The 15,488-nt window shown below is 46.8% G+C and overlaps 2 protein-coding genes and 1 long non-coding RNA gene across 5 annotated transcripts in view; 1 reads left to right on the top strand and 2 right to left on the bottom strand.

Annotated features, from left to right (window-relative positions):
* Pi3k21b (phosphatidylinositol 3-kinase regulatory subunit alpha) overlaps nt 1-11,250 on the bottom strand; it is a 27,263-nt gene extending 16,013 nt beyond the window's left edge. The window contains exons 1-4 of the mRNA XM_076322242.1: nt 10,895-11,250; nt 10,699-10,812; nt 10,533-10,622; nt 10,385-10,432 (exon numbers count right to left, since the gene is read on the bottom strand). Coding sequence (XP_076178357.1) covers nt 10,385-10,432; nt 10,533-10,622; nt 10,699-10,783 — 223 coding nt within the window. The 5' untranslated portion in view covers nt 10,784-10,812; nt 10,895-11,250. The remainder of the gene's footprint in view (nt 1-10,384; nt 10,433-10,532; nt 10,623-10,698; nt 10,813-10,894) is intronic.
* LOC143152294 (uncharacterized) lies at nt 11,164-12,660 on the bottom strand. Of its 3 annotated transcripts, XR_012993544.1 has the most exons (3): nt 12,026-12,660; nt 11,675-11,747; nt 11,164-11,268 (listed from the first exon to the last, which is right to left on the bottom strand). It is a non-coding gene; the product is annotated as an uncharacterized LOC143152294 (long non-coding RNA). The 3 variants fall into 3 exon arrangements; XR_012993543.1 differs by lacking the exon at nt 11,164-11,268 and having other exon boundaries at nt 11,479-11,747; XR_012993545.1 differs by lacking the exon at nt 11,164-11,268 and having other exon boundaries at nt 11,479-11,747; nt 12,495-12,660.
* On the top strand, nt 12,075-15,488 carry LOC143152293 (armadillo repeat-containing protein 6 homolog). The gene is made up of 6 exons (XM_076322249.1): nt 12,075-12,578; nt 13,035-13,288; nt 13,743-14,074; nt 14,151-14,446; nt 14,524-14,789; nt 14,899-15,488. The coding sequence occupies exons 2-6, from the start codon at nt 13,172-13,174 to the stop codon at nt 15,268-15,270; spliced, it is 1,383 nt and encodes a 460-aa protein (XP_076178364.1). The 5' UTR covers nt 12,075-12,578; nt 13,035-13,171; the 3' UTR covers nt 15,271-15,488.

Here is a 15,488-nt window from a genome sequence, read left to right as displayed (position 1 = left end):
CGACCGACCGACCGTCCGTCCGTCCGTTCGTTCGTTCGTTCGTTCTTCCTGCCTTCTTCTCGCTGTTGGCCCGATCGTTGTCAAAGCGCACGATTCTCGAACGAACACTCGCTCGTTTTCTTCACTGTATTTCCACGCCGTTACCACCGGCCGCGATCGTTCACAGTGTCTACGCGGACGATTTCCTGGCAGAGAGAATATCTTCTCCGGCGGCTCGGCGCACAGCTGACCGGCCGGTCCGCCAAGTTCGGTCAATAGCCATAGCAGTCGCAGCCTGCCGAGGGTTGCTCGTGCCCGACCGTCGGCGTTACGCTTCGGCCCCTTCCGCCTTGTTTCGGCTGTTTCCGTGGCCTTTACGCGAGCCACCTCCGTACCTAGCGTCCGCCGGACCCCCGGGCTTCTACCGGCCGATCGAAGCGGCTTCGTGGAAATATCTCGTCCGTTCCGTACTCGAGCCGCGCCGCTTCTCGCGCGAAACAATCTCGTACGATTTCCTCGCCGAAGGAAATAGGTTTTCGAACCGAGACGCTTTTTAGGCAAGGGAGAGCCGGTTCGCGACCAACGAAACGATATTTTCGTACGATCGACGGGCAGACGTTTGCGGACGGCTCCGATCGACCGAACGCGAAACGGTCGAAAATTTGCGCGCGAGCATCGCGACGACGATATCTGGCTTGTTCTCGCGGGAGGCGATCGTCGATCGCGGCTGTGCTCGAACGTATACTTCGAACCCGGGCTGCTCTCCGTCGTCGATGCTTTTTCCAAGCATATCCGTGCGATTAATTAAAAATTACCATTGAATCGCGAATCGGTCTGTCTTGGACTCGGGCTTACTCTTATCAAGGACCAGCCGCGATAAAGTCTACCGAACAGTCGCATCCGCGGATCTCCGTAGGTGCGACGATGGCGCGAAAAGATCGCGATCGAACGATACGTAAATGTCGCACGCTCGAGTAAAAAAGACACCTCGATCGAGAGACACGTGTCTAGGTTAACAAAAGGTTCCCCTCACCGATGTTCGTTCGTGTCAAATGTAGATCCGTTACGACGATTCAAAGATCCGGAATAGATAAAAATTCCATCGGGCTCGAACGCGTCGAAATAAACCGGTAATAAAGCGAGTATCGCGGTTCGAGCGAACCGCTCCGAACACTGGGAACGCGACGGGCGAAATTCGCCGAGAGAACCGGAAAGGTCTCCTCCTTGCTCGATAAAACGGAAAAAGAGAGAATCGAAATCCCTAGCCCCCTCGAGCTCCCCCCCGTTTCCTTCTCTGTGTCGTAAATGTCAATGCTGACGGGGCCGGAATCAGATTTCATTCTTTACGATCGGCCTTCGTTCTCTCGCCCGTATCGCGAGAGCGAAAGCCCTGCGCGCGATACGTTCAAGTGCGTACGCACGTGCTCCAGCGCGCATCAAGGGCCTCCGGTACTCGAGTCACATGAAAGGGCCGCGCGCGTGTACTTGAAAGGGAAGAAAGGGACGTGAAAGTGAAAAGCGACTTTCCAAGGTAAAAGGGGGCAGGGAGGAGGCACGGGCGAGGGGCGAGAGGTGAGGGGCGAAGGGGGTTCCGCGGAAGGAGAAGGGACGCGATACAAGGATCTCTCTGGACGTAGGATGATCGAATCCGGCCCGCGCAGGCGCTCCAACGTCGAGTGTCCTGTTCAAGGTCACAGTATCGCCAACCACCGGGCTAGCCTTTCGTCCTGCGTAAGCACGGAAGGACCGATCGATTTCTCGCTGAAAAGGCAATTGGTAGAACCCTGTCGGGGCTTTCGAGGTGTCCGGATTGAATCGTAGCCGACGGTTATTTTCACAATGCCCGGTTAGTTGTTCGTAACGGTTCCCCCGTTTCGCGGAATCCCCCCCGATCGAAACGTTTCTTCCTTCCCGTCAAGGTCCATCGAATCGTGGACGGAGCGAAGCGGCTCGAAACGGAATAAGGACGTCGATGGACGTCCGAATAGGTAGTCGCGCACCTCGAGCCTTCGTGAAGGCTTTATTGCGGAAACCTTCCGAAACGGGAGAAAAAGAGAAAGAAGAAAGGGACGCATCGCTCGATCCCGACGATCCCGACGATCCCGAGGAGGCGCAGGTCGCGACGTGGATCGAACAACGCCGCGTTCCGAGATATTCGAGGCTACGATAACGCCGTCGTTGAGAAACGCGTTTCTTTTTGGCGCGCACGAAGGTATGTTTCGAATCAGGTCGAAAGAGGCGCGGCGCGATTATTAAATATCTGTATTGCGCGAACCTTGCTTGATAACTTTCAACTACGCGCCGCGCGAGTCGCGGCTGCTCGAACATTGGGTCCTGCGGTCGGTTCGATCGTTCTCTCGATGCCGGTTGCGAACGACACCTCCCCTCGAGCGACGCTTCCTTCCCGAATTTATATCGCACTCGAATCCCTCGCGAAAACCCGCGACCCGACGACCCTTCGTTTTTCGTTTTCCGCGGGAGCGGATCGATCGAACGAAAGAATTTCTCCTTTTCTTTTCTCGTTCCGCGATTCGAACCGACTCGATCGGTTCGAGCACCGAAACGGGCATCGCGATAACAATACGCAGCGTTGTACTCGGCCGGCAGACTCTCGACGATGATATCGACTATACGGAAACCGCTCGAGGAACGATTACGGAGCGCTGGAGAGGATTTTTTATCGAAGGTAAATAATAGGTAAGAGTACCGTCGGTGTCCGCTACTCGTTGCGACAAGTACGTGACTTTTTCCCGCGGGCGTAACGCGCCGATAGACCAAGTGGTTTAACGCCCCGGAACGGGGAAAGGAGAGGAGAGGGGAAAAAGAAAAAAAAAGAAAAAAAAAAGGTGGCGTTCGCGCGGTTATAAAACCGTACAATGCAACGTTCCCCCGGTTCGCTTCCGTCAATGTTTAAATACGACAACGCGACGAAGACACGCTCGGCCGCGCCCGTATAATACGAGCCGGCTCGTTTTTATTCCGCTCTTTTGCCGGGCGATACTTTCGTGCGGCTCGCGAGCGTGCACGTTTAAAAAGAACCGATGTGCAAATTAATTCCAACGCCGAGTCCGCACGCGGACGCTCGGCTCGTACACGCTCGGAGAGGCAACACGATCGACGCGTCGAATCCATCGATGCGGGAGATTACGCAACGATGCAAATGAATCCGTAAAGATTCATGCAGGCGTCGGGTTATCGGTTTCCTTTTTCTTTTTCTTTCTTTTTTCTTTTTTCCTTTTCTTTCGTTTCGTTTTTCTTTTCGCGCGCCGCGCGAGACATCGGGAAAGCAAATGTCGGCTCTCGATACCCGTCGGGGACACCTTCGAACGCGATTCGATCCGAGGGAACGATGGAGAATTTCGAGCTCCCTCTCTTCTCTCCTCTCCTCTCCTCTCGGTTGTTCGATCCGAATCGGAGAGAACCGCCAAACGACCAGCGTACAGGAGGAACATATGGAAACGTGGGCGGTAGATACTCGCGGTAATGAGACGAGTTACGGTGCAACGTTACGTAATCGACGAAATTGCGGGTGTCTCGAGTGTAATAATTAGCTGCCGACGTAATCGTCGAACGGAAAATACACCGGTCGAGAAGGTACGCGCACGGTACGCGTACGTTGATATCTTTTCGCGGCAGGTGGGAGGTGGTAGCTCCTCTCGCGGAATCGAAGCGATCTCGATGCGAGTCCCCTTGCTCGTGGCTTACGAATAATCGAGTCCGATGCACTCGAAACGTGGTTTTTCTCGAGCTCGAAAATTTCGCGGCGCGATAAGATAACCGAGGCCGATATTTGATCGTCAATTGCCATACACCGTATATATTAACGCGTTATCTGCCGAGTCACGAAGCATTTCGTATTTTCGATGTACGCGAGGAGTGGGACGAGAGAGGGGGGGAAAGAGAGGGTGCGAGGTCGCGGAAGATAATTTTATACTTTTTCCACGAAAGAGAGAGAAAAGAAAAAAAGGAAAGAGCGGCACGCGCGACGACCGAACCACCACCACCATCGCCGCCGAAAAGCATCTCGAATCGTGCTCCAAGTGAATGAAAATCGTAACGGGTACCACGCGCGAACCGTTTCCGCGCAATGGCGCGGTCCTTTTAATTCAATGAGAACGATCACCGACCTACGTCACCGCAACCCTCGATCGACTGCGTCGTACGCATCGTATTCTCCTCGCGTCGGCTCCATCCTTTATCCCGGGAATCCCGAATTTCCCATAGCAACGTGACGGTGCACTCCATTACCCATGACCTCCGCCCTGAGCCTGGGGGGGCTCTCTATATCTGCGAATCAATGCAGCTCTATTGCGTGCATCCCGGCTGTGTGTAACATTCCCTGAAACGTAGCCGCGAGCCTAATCGGACCGGGAATGCATTCGCGACGACACGCGATTCGCGGCTACCGAGAAAAAGAACCGCGAGGTGGTCGTCGTCGATTTCTCTTTTCTCTCTCTCTCTCTCTTCTTTCGCGTATTTACCGCGCACGAAAGAATTTACACTTCAACGGAACAAGAACGGCCCGCCGTTTCATTAGCACGAATTATTAACAAAGTCCGCGTCTTCGAGTTTACGCGAGCAACGAGCCACCGGGTTCGATCGAGTTCTACGGAGAAATCGGCTGCGCGGCACTCGTTTCTCGCGATCGATCGAAATAGATCAATTTTCGAGCCGGGAAGAAGGTCGAGGGAGGAAACGCATCCGTGGCGAGAGGAATGTACCGGGTCCGGTGCAAAAAGACGCGAGATAGGGGATTCTAGTTTTATCCGCTTGGCTTCCGCGAGCCACTGGAGCAGCGCCTGAATAACTTTCGCCGGTTTCCCGGTCGTACAAATATTCCGCTCGTAAATATGTGTGTATCGTAAATCGGTTATGCGCCAAGATCGTTGGAAGTGTGTATCAAAAATCGGAATAAAAGGATGATGAATGAAGTTCATTGTGCGTCCGGCGTGGACAAGAGGCGCGCGAGCGAGTCGTCGAGAGAGAGAGAGAGAACCGAGAGAAGTAGGCGTGCATATATTCGAGCGCCTTAATCGAAACTTATGTGCAAACCGCGTCCAAGGTTTATTAAAAGAACGAGCGGGCGACGCGTTCCTCGCATCCGTCGATTTCAACTGGCGTACCGATCGTAAGGGAGGACGAACGCTCGACGATTCTCGCGCGTAAAGTTTCGACCGCGCGAGGAGAGAGAGAAAACGTTGGCCGGTCGAGAGACGCGTAATTATTCAGGCTGGGAGGTTCTCCTCCTCCGCGAAGAGGAAATCTCGGTAGGTTGAAAGGAACCGGTAGGAGGGGAAAAGTGTCGAGTGCGGGACGGAAACTCGGCGGCGGAAAGGGGGCGGAAAAAGAGCGTAAGGACACGGACTAAAACCTCGGAACGAGCGTGCACGAGGAGCGTACACGCGTACGAAGCCACTCCGAAAGAGGGAACTCGCTCGCTCGAGGTGGACGAGTTAATTTTAGTTTAATCGACCGACCCGATACGAAGAGCTCGCGTACGAGGAGTCGATGCACGTACGTAAGTAGTCATACGTAGGCGCGCTTGAGAGAACGAGCCGAACCACGGAACACGCTATAGACACGGAAGGACTTGTTATGCGTCGCAGGGGTTACGTGGAACTTCGACGACGTTCGTTTTCTCCCCACCGGGAAACTCGCTTCCGAGTTTCCCGACCCTTGGACAACGCTCTCGGCCGGCCGCACCGTGAACACGGCTATTTAACGAATCTAACGAGAACCGAGGAATCGCCATGCTCCGAATTAAATATCCAGACGACGACGACCACGAGCACGAGCACGAGATCGCTACGAAGAATACGCGCGAACCGTACGTCGAAATACCGAAATCCTTTTAAATAGACGGTGACGCGTGTAAGTACACCAGGGGTTTAAATACACGCTCGTCGACGCGTTAAGACCGCAGAACTCGGTGAGTACAAGGAAAATCGTACGCGGGCGACCGTTACACGATTCAGGGGGAAAAGAGAATTCGTCGGTGGTCGGGGGAGAACGGCTCGAATTCCGTACACCCGAAACGCAACCGGCTAATGGCCGGCCGTGAAACGTTCGAGCTCGAACCTCCAAAGTTTCCCGTTCGCGGCCGGTAAACCGCGAAAAGGAAGTCGAGCTAAAAATAACGAACGCGATGGAACACCGAGAACGATCGAGAAACAACGCGAGCCTCGCGAAGGAAGCACCCGAAGCTCGAGGAGAATTCGACTCGTACGGAAACGAACCGTTTCGATTCCGCGAGTCCCCGGTGCGGCGTTCCCCCCTACGCCGAGACACCCTGAAATTCTCTCCGTAAGTTTAACCGGATGATGCACCGTACCGTAGCTCCAGCGACTCCGAGAGGCTTCCGTTCGACGGTCAAAGTGCATACGAATGGATCGTGTAAACGGGACGAGCGAGGGGGTGGTGTCGAGGTCGTTCGGATCGAAATCATTCAATTAAGGTCACAGGCTATGGAACGCAGCGCTATCGGACCCTACATCGAGCAACGAACGCGGAAAAAACTTTCCCTTGGATCCGTTCGATTCCCTCTATCATCCGCCGTCACCGACGAGCCATCGATCGTACCCGATTCCTCGATCTCGAGAAACAACGCGCTCTCGTTCGTTGAACGACTCTATCGATCGATCGAAAGAAAGAGAGAGAGAGAAAGAGAGAGAGAAGGGGGGAGATGCTGCTCGAGGACGTTCCGTTGTTCGCTCGGTCGATTAAGACCGTCGTCGTTCTAGGCGTCGTGACGCTATCAAAAGTGCATCGTACCTTTGGTGCATAGCGAAACGATGCACCGAGGTTGTACACCGGCGAGAAAATACGGAAGTTAATGCTCCCTCGGCGATAAGAATGTGCAGGGCGTTCTACGGAGACGAATCGAATACAAATCGGACGACTACGCGGCGAGAAGGTCGAAGTACCTCGCGAATAACCAACCGTAAAATGTCGTTGTCGCTCGAGGAGGGTTCGAGCCTAAAATCCGCGAGATCGAGGCATCCTCGCGCGACCGAACCGTTCTTTCCTTCGTTCTGGAAGGCTTCGATGCGTCTCGGCGACTCATCGTTTCGCGAGGCTAAAAAGTGGAAAAACTCGTGCATCTGTCTCGGCGACGAGAGCGGGAGGAGACGAGGAGAGAGGGAGAGAGGGAGAGGGAGAGAAACAGAGAGAGAGAGAGAGAGAGAGAGAGAGAGAGAGAGAAAGCCGGAAATCGAGGAAAAAAGGGCGCAGCGCTTGCGCGACGAGCTCGTTTCCATGGCTTCGTTCGTTTCACGTAGCAACAGGAGGACTTTTGACCCCGTTCGATTGTCCTTCGAAACAGCTCGGTGCCTCATCGTTTTCTCCCATTCTGTCGACCGAGAGAGGTGAAACGCATCGTTGAACCGCACTTAGGCGTCACTCTCCCGCAAGCTTATCGCTTATGCCGTCTTCGATGAAACTCTCCGAGCGACGAGAACGACTCGGGGTCTCGTGTCTCCGTTCGGAGGATTTTCTTCGCCGCGCGTAATCGTACGGATTGTTTTTCTTTTTTTTTTTTTCTTTCTTTTTTCGTTTCTCCGCTCGAAGGGTGGCCGCGGTGCAACGTGGTGGGTAACGACAGGCAACGGGGATTATTCGACGCGCGTTCGAGATGAGTTTTTCGACGCGTCGATTCCTAACCGCGCGTCCCCTCCTACCAGGGGAAAGAAGGGAGATAACCCTAACGTCGATGAATTTCAAAAGCGACGATTACGTATGACGCACGAGTTTAATTTTACGAGCGGATCGATGAGCAAAGAAAGCTCGCGATACCCGAAACGCGGTCGACGCGGATGAAAATAATTTTAACACCATCCGGTGTGCCCCTGAATTCCGAACGATCACCGGAACGTTCCACGAACAACGTTACAGGGAACGAGGACCGTGGTGCGTCGCGATCGTTTCCTCGGACAACGCGTTTAAACGTTCGACGCGCGAAGGATTTTCAATTTTCCCACCGGAGATTATTTTAGCTCGATCGCGAGCTATTTCCCCGAGGAGAAGCTACCGAGCGTTCTCCGTGCAACTCCTCGCTGAACGTGCGATTACACTCGCGCAACATAGTCTCTGCCAAATTGCGATCAGCTGTTTCCGCATAAATCGCCCCGGCAGCCGAATCGAAATTCCGTTTCGAGATAGCGGGTAAGAAAACCCGGCGAATTTTTACACTTACTCGAGACTCTTTGTCCCAGTTACTCCAAAAAAAAAAAAAAAAAAAAAAAAAAAAAAAAAAAAAACGAAAAAAAATTGCCGGTTGCGTTGAAACGAAAAGAAACCGACACTGTTCGCAGCCACGGTTCCTCGTTTCGCGACCGTACGGGATACTTTCAATCGTTCCACGTTTTCCTTTTTTTCTTCTCTTCTCGGTACGCTTAGCATCCACGGACTTCCACTCCGAATTTCCTATTCGAATCGTTGAAAAATTCGAGCGAGCGAGGGAGAGGGAGATGGGGAAATAAGGTCGAAAGCCGATCGTCGAGCTCGCGAAATCGTAATCGGAATGGAAAGGACGAATCGAGTCGAACGTAGGTCATGGAAGGGTGCGCGTCGAAAAGCGTGTCTTAGGGACAAAGAGAACCCGTTTCATATCGTGCCGCGAGGCGGTCGTTTTTTGTTCTATCCGCTTCTCTCTGTTTCTTTTCTTTTTTTTTCTTTTTTTTTTCTCTCCATTTTTCTTCTATCCTCCGTCACGACGACAGAATCATCGATTCCGACGCGATGCGAGCTCGGTCACGTAGGCGTGCAGCTTGGCGGTGTCGTTAGGCGTTCTGCGTAATCGAATGCACCGATTCTCAAGGATTACCCAGCGGGGGAGCCCCGTTTTCTCGGTTCGCGCGATCACGCGGTGTGTTTAAAGAGCCTCGGCTCGCCGAGGAGCGTGTAAAGCGGCCATTATTCCACGTAAACGGGAGGTTACATCAATCGTATCGCAGATTTCTCCCTTATGTACGATTTCGTGGGGAACAAACGCTCCGCAGAAGCTGAAAAACCGTTCGCTCGCGCCGGGGCTACGTGACCGCCGCACGGCCGCACGGCCGCCGGTAGTTTCCTTTTCCCCGAGCGTGAAATCCAATGAAACGTAAGTAATTTCGTTTGCACAGTTGCCGGGTGTACGATATCTGGCTTACACGCGGATATATACGCTGGGAACGATCCGACGAACGGTTCTTACCTCTCTGCTCGCTAATTCTGTATCTTCCACGTATTTAGACTTGCCGTGTCTATATCCGGCATACACGCTCGCCGAAGATCCGCGAATTATCATGGGACTGGACTCATCGCGAGAAAATGCCACGAAATTTGTCCGGTGTCGTTCGCTCCGAGCCGTATTTACATTTAAAACGAAACGAACGAAAGAGTTAACACCGATATCGAATAACGGACCGGGAACCGTAAAACTTTACCGAGGAAACGTACCATGCGGAATAAAGTTACGAGACAATGATCCTCGTACGTGGAACGAGAAACGAACTTTACTCTCTATTTTACGGTCGTGGGAAAACACCATTACCTTCCTTTCCCAAATTTTATTAACATCGTTTTTCTACCAAAGGTTCGAAGAACCGTTGAGAAAATCGTGGAAAATCATCGTGAAAACTATTTCGAGCGAAATTTTTTCCAAGTCGGACGCTTCAAAAATTTCAGCGAAAGGGGAAAAAATGGCGCGTAACCGACGAATCGTTGAAGACGTCGAAGAGTATCGTTCGAATATGTAGAAACGGATGGTCGAGGTTGAACGAACGCTCGGAAAGCATCGCGAATTTAAACGATATAGGAGCAAAGGTTCGCGGAGCGTTGAGACGTCCCTGGCTCGTACGATGTAAGCCTCGGTGGTGGGGAGCAAGAGGGACAGGAGAGGGTTGTGGAGTTTCAGAAAAGAAACTGCCGGCCGAGCTGGAAACGAACAGGAGGTACGGTGAAGGGGGACACGATAGCACGCCATTTGAAATCACCGCGACTACATGTGTTACTATGCTACGGTGTCGCCCTCGATGGTGATCGAGAAAACGACGATGAACCGTGATATTCGAGTACGCTGTTTGTCTGTTCGAGGGCGGTTCCATCGCGAAGAATTTCTTACACGATCGGTATCGTTTTTCGACGCGGGAGCTTCAAAAAAAAAAAAAAAAGAAATCACCGTTCTATAACTCGGTTGGTTTCGACAAAATTTAAATCTTTCGCATCTTTAGCAAAAAAAAAAAAAAAAGAAACACGACATTCGTGTTCGATTCGAATTACTTTTGTTACTTTTCACGTTTTTCATTCGAACGCATTTCGTTTACTTTTTTATGACAAAACACTATGGATCTACATGAGATACGAACGACGATCGAGTCAATCTCCTTAAAGTATCTAATTTATTTGTAAATATTCGAAAGAAACTCACCTTTGCATGTGACCCCCACTTTTCCAGTGCCCCAAACATAATCTTCACCTGTAACGTAAAATACGTAGACAGATGTTATGTGCGATCGAAAGAAACTTGATCGGACGATGCGAAAAGATACCAATCGACGGTCTAACAAGATACTTACAATGTTTGCAAAGAATAGGGGTTACAAAATATACATCTACGAGAACATGATTATTCTTGGGTTCAGTGTTAACTGAATCGGCTACATACACTGAAACGAGAAAGACAACGAATCAACCAACGTTTTCTACGCGTTACCGAATTACCAATAATATTGTATAGAATACCGTATGGCCCATTGCTGAGAGTTACGTAAGACGACTCTTCTTCGTTATGAGTGTCCAAGTACGGTGATAAATTTCCTTTCAGCATTAGGACTTCCTCGTGTGTACCTTTAACGTCTGGAAAGAAAGCAGTCTTTCAGGAAATAGATTTCGTCGAAATTAAAAGTTACGGTATTTAGATGCGCGCAAAATTCCTTACCGGTACAAAGTTGTTTTTTTAGTTCTCCTGATACTCGCACAAGCACAAGCACCGTTTCGCTTTACTCCGAAATGGAGCGTTGTCCAAAGTTCGTTAAGAAACAATCACATTAACATATTACTTTCTTTGTGGAAAAATATATTAGAGTTAACTCATTTGTCAGTCGTACATGGTATGTAAACATGAGTAATTTCGCGTAACACTATAATCACAGAACATAATCTCTTCCGACCATTGTGCATCCTCTTTGTGGACTTAAAACATTTTTACGCCGCTTTAGTAGTGCCACCGTGTGTGTCAGAACAGATTCTTATTCAATGCTCTATGTACACTATTTAAGAGTATTTGTAACTGTTTGAGCATCGTTCAAAAAGCTGATTTTTACCAAAAATAGAGAAATACTATATAGTTACTGTTTTCTTTCTCGAAACTAATTTCATTTTTCTTGTTGATTATATAGATCGGCACCGCGATTACCAAAAACTTGTAGTAACCCCTGTTTGAGGCTACTAAAATATATATATATATATATATATATATGGGTGTGTGTATATATATATATATATATATATATATATATTTATATATGTGTGTAAAGCGATGTACGCAACGATAAGCTACGATGATCTTTCGACCGTCAGTTTCTCTGAACACATAAAATCATTCGAAGTAACTTGATATGAACACAGTGATAATTAGCAATGCTTAGAGATGCGACTCGTCGTGAGTTTAACGTTCCTCTTTGGATTTCTTTCTTGAAGATCCACTGCTCGAATGTACCTCTTCCTTTGTTTGAAAATTTATTTCATGTCGTTTCATATCCACTCTCCCCTTCGAGAGCCTATTGCAATTCCTATAACACGTAAACGATAAATCTATTATAATTCATTTGCCGTTAATCCGTCTAATAATTTCTTGTCAACTATGCTACGTCAATTCTTTCATTCTCTTGGGTCGAAATTTACGTTAAAAAGCACTGAAAACATATCGAACGATACACCGTAGGGTGTATTCTGTCTAAAATATATTCCGATAAACTGTTAAAGGCGCAAGTAGTTCATAATACGCTATTTATAGCGTTTTACGCTACTCTCGGTAAAAGACAAAAAGAATAATAAAGGAGCATCGTACGCGTATCCAAACGAGTGACGCGAACGGCTCACGCGTCGCTCGAAACCGTCGATAAGTTCCGTTTCCTGTAATATTGTAATTGCACGAAACTTTTTACTCTGTTTCATCGTAAAATAGATTTACGAGTATTGCAACGGTCGTGTTGATCACATGGCGACTCCATACACGCGCAAAATTGTACAACGCACGCCTTCGATGACAAATGCGAAGCAAAGTTTACACTATGTTTACAGTTTCGATGAAGAATAGAAAATTCACATAGCTTGTATTCTCACAAGTGTTCACTTTTCAATCGTATGCAGCCGTATCTTCCGCACGTTGGGAAACACAACGCCCAAAAGAGTTCCAGAGAAGATTAGGCTCCTCGGGGAAAGAAACTCAACGTCGAGGACCGATATTGGAGGGGATACGAAGATCGAGAATTGACAAAACGCGTTTCGTGAAACCAAACGATCATGGAAAACACTACCTTTGCGTTTCGGCACATCGGATCCTCGAGCTTTCAAGCTTCGGGCGCCAATAAATGGACAAGAAATCTTTGAAAGACCAAAAGGTAAGTGACAAAGAATTGTTTCCCTCAGTCGCAACACGAACGAACACGGTTAGGCCAGGCTAAGCAGCTGAGGGCGCTGCGGTGGTCATTGCTTACGTTTTGTCAGGATGAGAAACTTAATCTTTCAAATTTATTTTCAGTCCCCTTTGTTCTGTTTACTTGGTTCGAATATCACCCTCTTTCAAAATATTCAATGTCCGTAAATGAATTTCTGCTATTAACAAGTTGAACAATGAAAGATAACGTAACTGTAGAAAATAATTCAATGTAAATTTGATGCAAATTTTTGAATAAATTCATAATTCGCCTTTACATTTATTTTGCTAAAATAAAAGCATAATGTATTGTAACGAAGGAGACAAAAGTGTTTAAATAAATATAGCAAGAAAATAAAAGCGATGCGTTGGAGATCACTTCTAGATCCATCCCCACCCTTTTACGATTCGTTCTCGACAGGTGCATTGCAGAACGCGATCAGATTGACATTTGTCTTTTTGTTTTCACGTGGATGAGGCATACCGTGTTCTCGTAAGACAGCATTCATTTCCTAATATAGAGATCTAGGACACAGTGAACAAAGAAACAGTGTTATCATGGTTCGCATAATTAGTCAGGAAACCTACGATGAAGTTGTTAACGAAAATATTGAACAATTTTCGATGACTCCCGAAGAAGCTATAGAAGACGCTATAAAACAATTCAAAGCCCAGGTACTCTCAATTTGTTTACCTCTGTTTTTGTGACTTAAAAACGATTGAAAAATGATGTTTAGTTCGATACCGTTGTCATCTCGACACAGCTTATTAATTTGAAATATTTTTTGTTCATTTTTATGTCATTCGTTTTAAATTTCTCATGTTAGGGTTCAACTATTTTACATTAGACATATTTTTGTTATACAAAAAATTAATTCTACTTCTTATTAGCGAGTTGTACTTTTCAAGTACAAAAATTATTCATATTTTTATATCTTATTTCTGTACTTCTATATATAAAAGTTATCAATCTTATCAAAATACTAATTCACCATAAGCCTGAAACAATATTCGGTTAGATATAGATTTCAATTTACAGTACGAAAGAATATTGGAATTCTTTAATCTAGAACACATTATATAAGTTCCCACTGTGCCATGGTTGTTTTTATCAGCTGTATATTTATAGGATGTAGACTTGAGCAACATCATTAAAGATTTAATTCTCAGCGACGACAATGATTTAATAGCAACTTATTTGAGCCAACTCGATATAGCCATAGAGAATAAAAATTATGACAATGTAAATCGTACATTAGACAAATTAAGAAACGAATTAGACAAAGATATTGCTCGTAGAGTCTATGCAGGTAAAAAGGGGGGATATAATACATTAATAACGTTAATGAAATCTTGCCGTAATAATAGCTCGGTAATAAGGTCAGCATTGAAAACTATTACCTCATTGATGAATGGTAATCCAGATCTTTTAAACGACGAAGGAATAGCATTGCAAATACAGTAAGAAGTTATTAATAATTATCGTTAAATGTAACAGATATTATTTATTCCTTTTATACATTACCTCGTTTATTAGCATTCTAGATAGATATACCGACGTATCAACCTTACAATATCTTTTGCGCTGGATAAGAGAATGTTGTATAAAACACGAGCATAATAGACAAGGAATTTTTAATGCAGATATTTTCAGTAAACTTAAGAAAATATTGATTCAAGACAGTGCGACTGGGTCTGAATTAAGAGATGCTTGTGCTGTAATTAGAGCTCTGGTATTAGACGATGATATAAGGCACGAATATGGAAAAGCTCACGAGCATGCAAGTGTTATTGCAAAAGGGGCTCTTAATGTTTTGACCAGTTTGATGCCAAGTACACACCTTTTTATATTATACAAACGAGATAATTATGAGAAAGAAAATTCTAATAAATATATTTCTCAAATATAGAATACAAAAAAGATAAAGGGGTTGTCGGAGATTTAATGATAACTTTAGCTGCCCTAATCGTAAGAAATGAATTCTGTCAGGAGGTAGAGGATGCAGGTGGACTCAAATTTGTCATAGACGTTATGATCGACTATCCAGATTCGGAAAAATTGAACTGGCAAGCTTTGAAATTACTGAAAGCTCTCGCTGGAAACGACAGTGTCAAATCGCACATCGTAACTTCTGGCTGCAGCCCTCTAATCGTTTCTGCCGTTAGTAGACTCAAAGTAAGTTTGTATCGCTATGAAACTGCTTTTTCTAAGCCAGGTTGATCAGTGTTTAAACTATTATACACAGAAAGAGAATTTTGGTGTACAAACATTGATTACGTCATAGGACTCAGAGTGTGTAGTAACAGCTGGACTTGCATGCATTTCTGCATTAACATTGAGGTGTCCCTCAAACGCTGGTGTGTTTTACGATTGTGGAGCACCGCTTGTAATCATTGACGCGATGAAAGCTTATTCTAAGAGTTTGAATGTCTTGAAACAAGCTGCTTGGGCCATCAGAAATATGTCTGTAAGAAATAAAGTAGAGTGTCAAGAATTTATTGCGTATGGTGTAGAGGATGTCTTGACGAACGCGCTTCAACTACACGGCACTAAGATCGAAAGCGATGCGAAGGCAGCCTTGAGGGATCTAGGATTGAAAGTAGAGTTGAAAGAGAGATGGACTGGTAAGGGTACATCCATGAACAACACCAATTAATTGTCGCAACGTTTGTTTTGCAATGTACCAGATATTTTTATGTACTTTGCGTACAAGTGACAAATAAATGTCAGAAAATAATAATCAGCATTAGTAGTTTCTTGTGGTATAATTTATACTAATTAATATATTATATATACATCTATATATATATATCGTTTTTTTTACACACTGCCATATATTTATATATTGTATATTAATATAGATTTATAATAAAC

This window comes from Ptiloglossa arizonensis, chromosome 10 (genome assembly GCF_051014685.1).
Source record: "Ptiloglossa arizonensis isolate GNS036 chromosome 10, iyPtiAriz1_principal, whole genome shotgun sequence".
Classification (NCBI taxonomy): Eukaryota; Metazoa; Arthropoda; class Insecta; order Hymenoptera; family Colletidae; genus Ptiloglossa; species Ptiloglossa arizonensis.
The sequence above is the reverse complement of the archived record's forward strand: the minus strand, read 5'-3'. Positions and strand labels throughout refer to the sequence as shown.

What these genes read in the sequence shown, in the direction of transcription:
- LOC143152293 (XM_076322249.1), top strand. Translation starts at nt 13,172, where the DNA reads ATGGTTCGCATAATTAGTCAGGAAACCTACGATGAAGTTGTTAACGAA. An exon ending in TAAAACAATTCAAAGCCCAG is followed by an intron (nt 13,289 to 13,742) that starts GTACTCTCAATT and finishes GTATATTTATAG; the next exon opens with GATGTAGACTTGAGCAACAT. An exon ending in GGAATAGCATTGCAAATACA is followed by an intron (nt 14,075 to 14,150) that starts GTAAGAAGTTAT and finishes CTCGTTTATTAG; the next exon opens with CATTCTAGATAGATATACCG.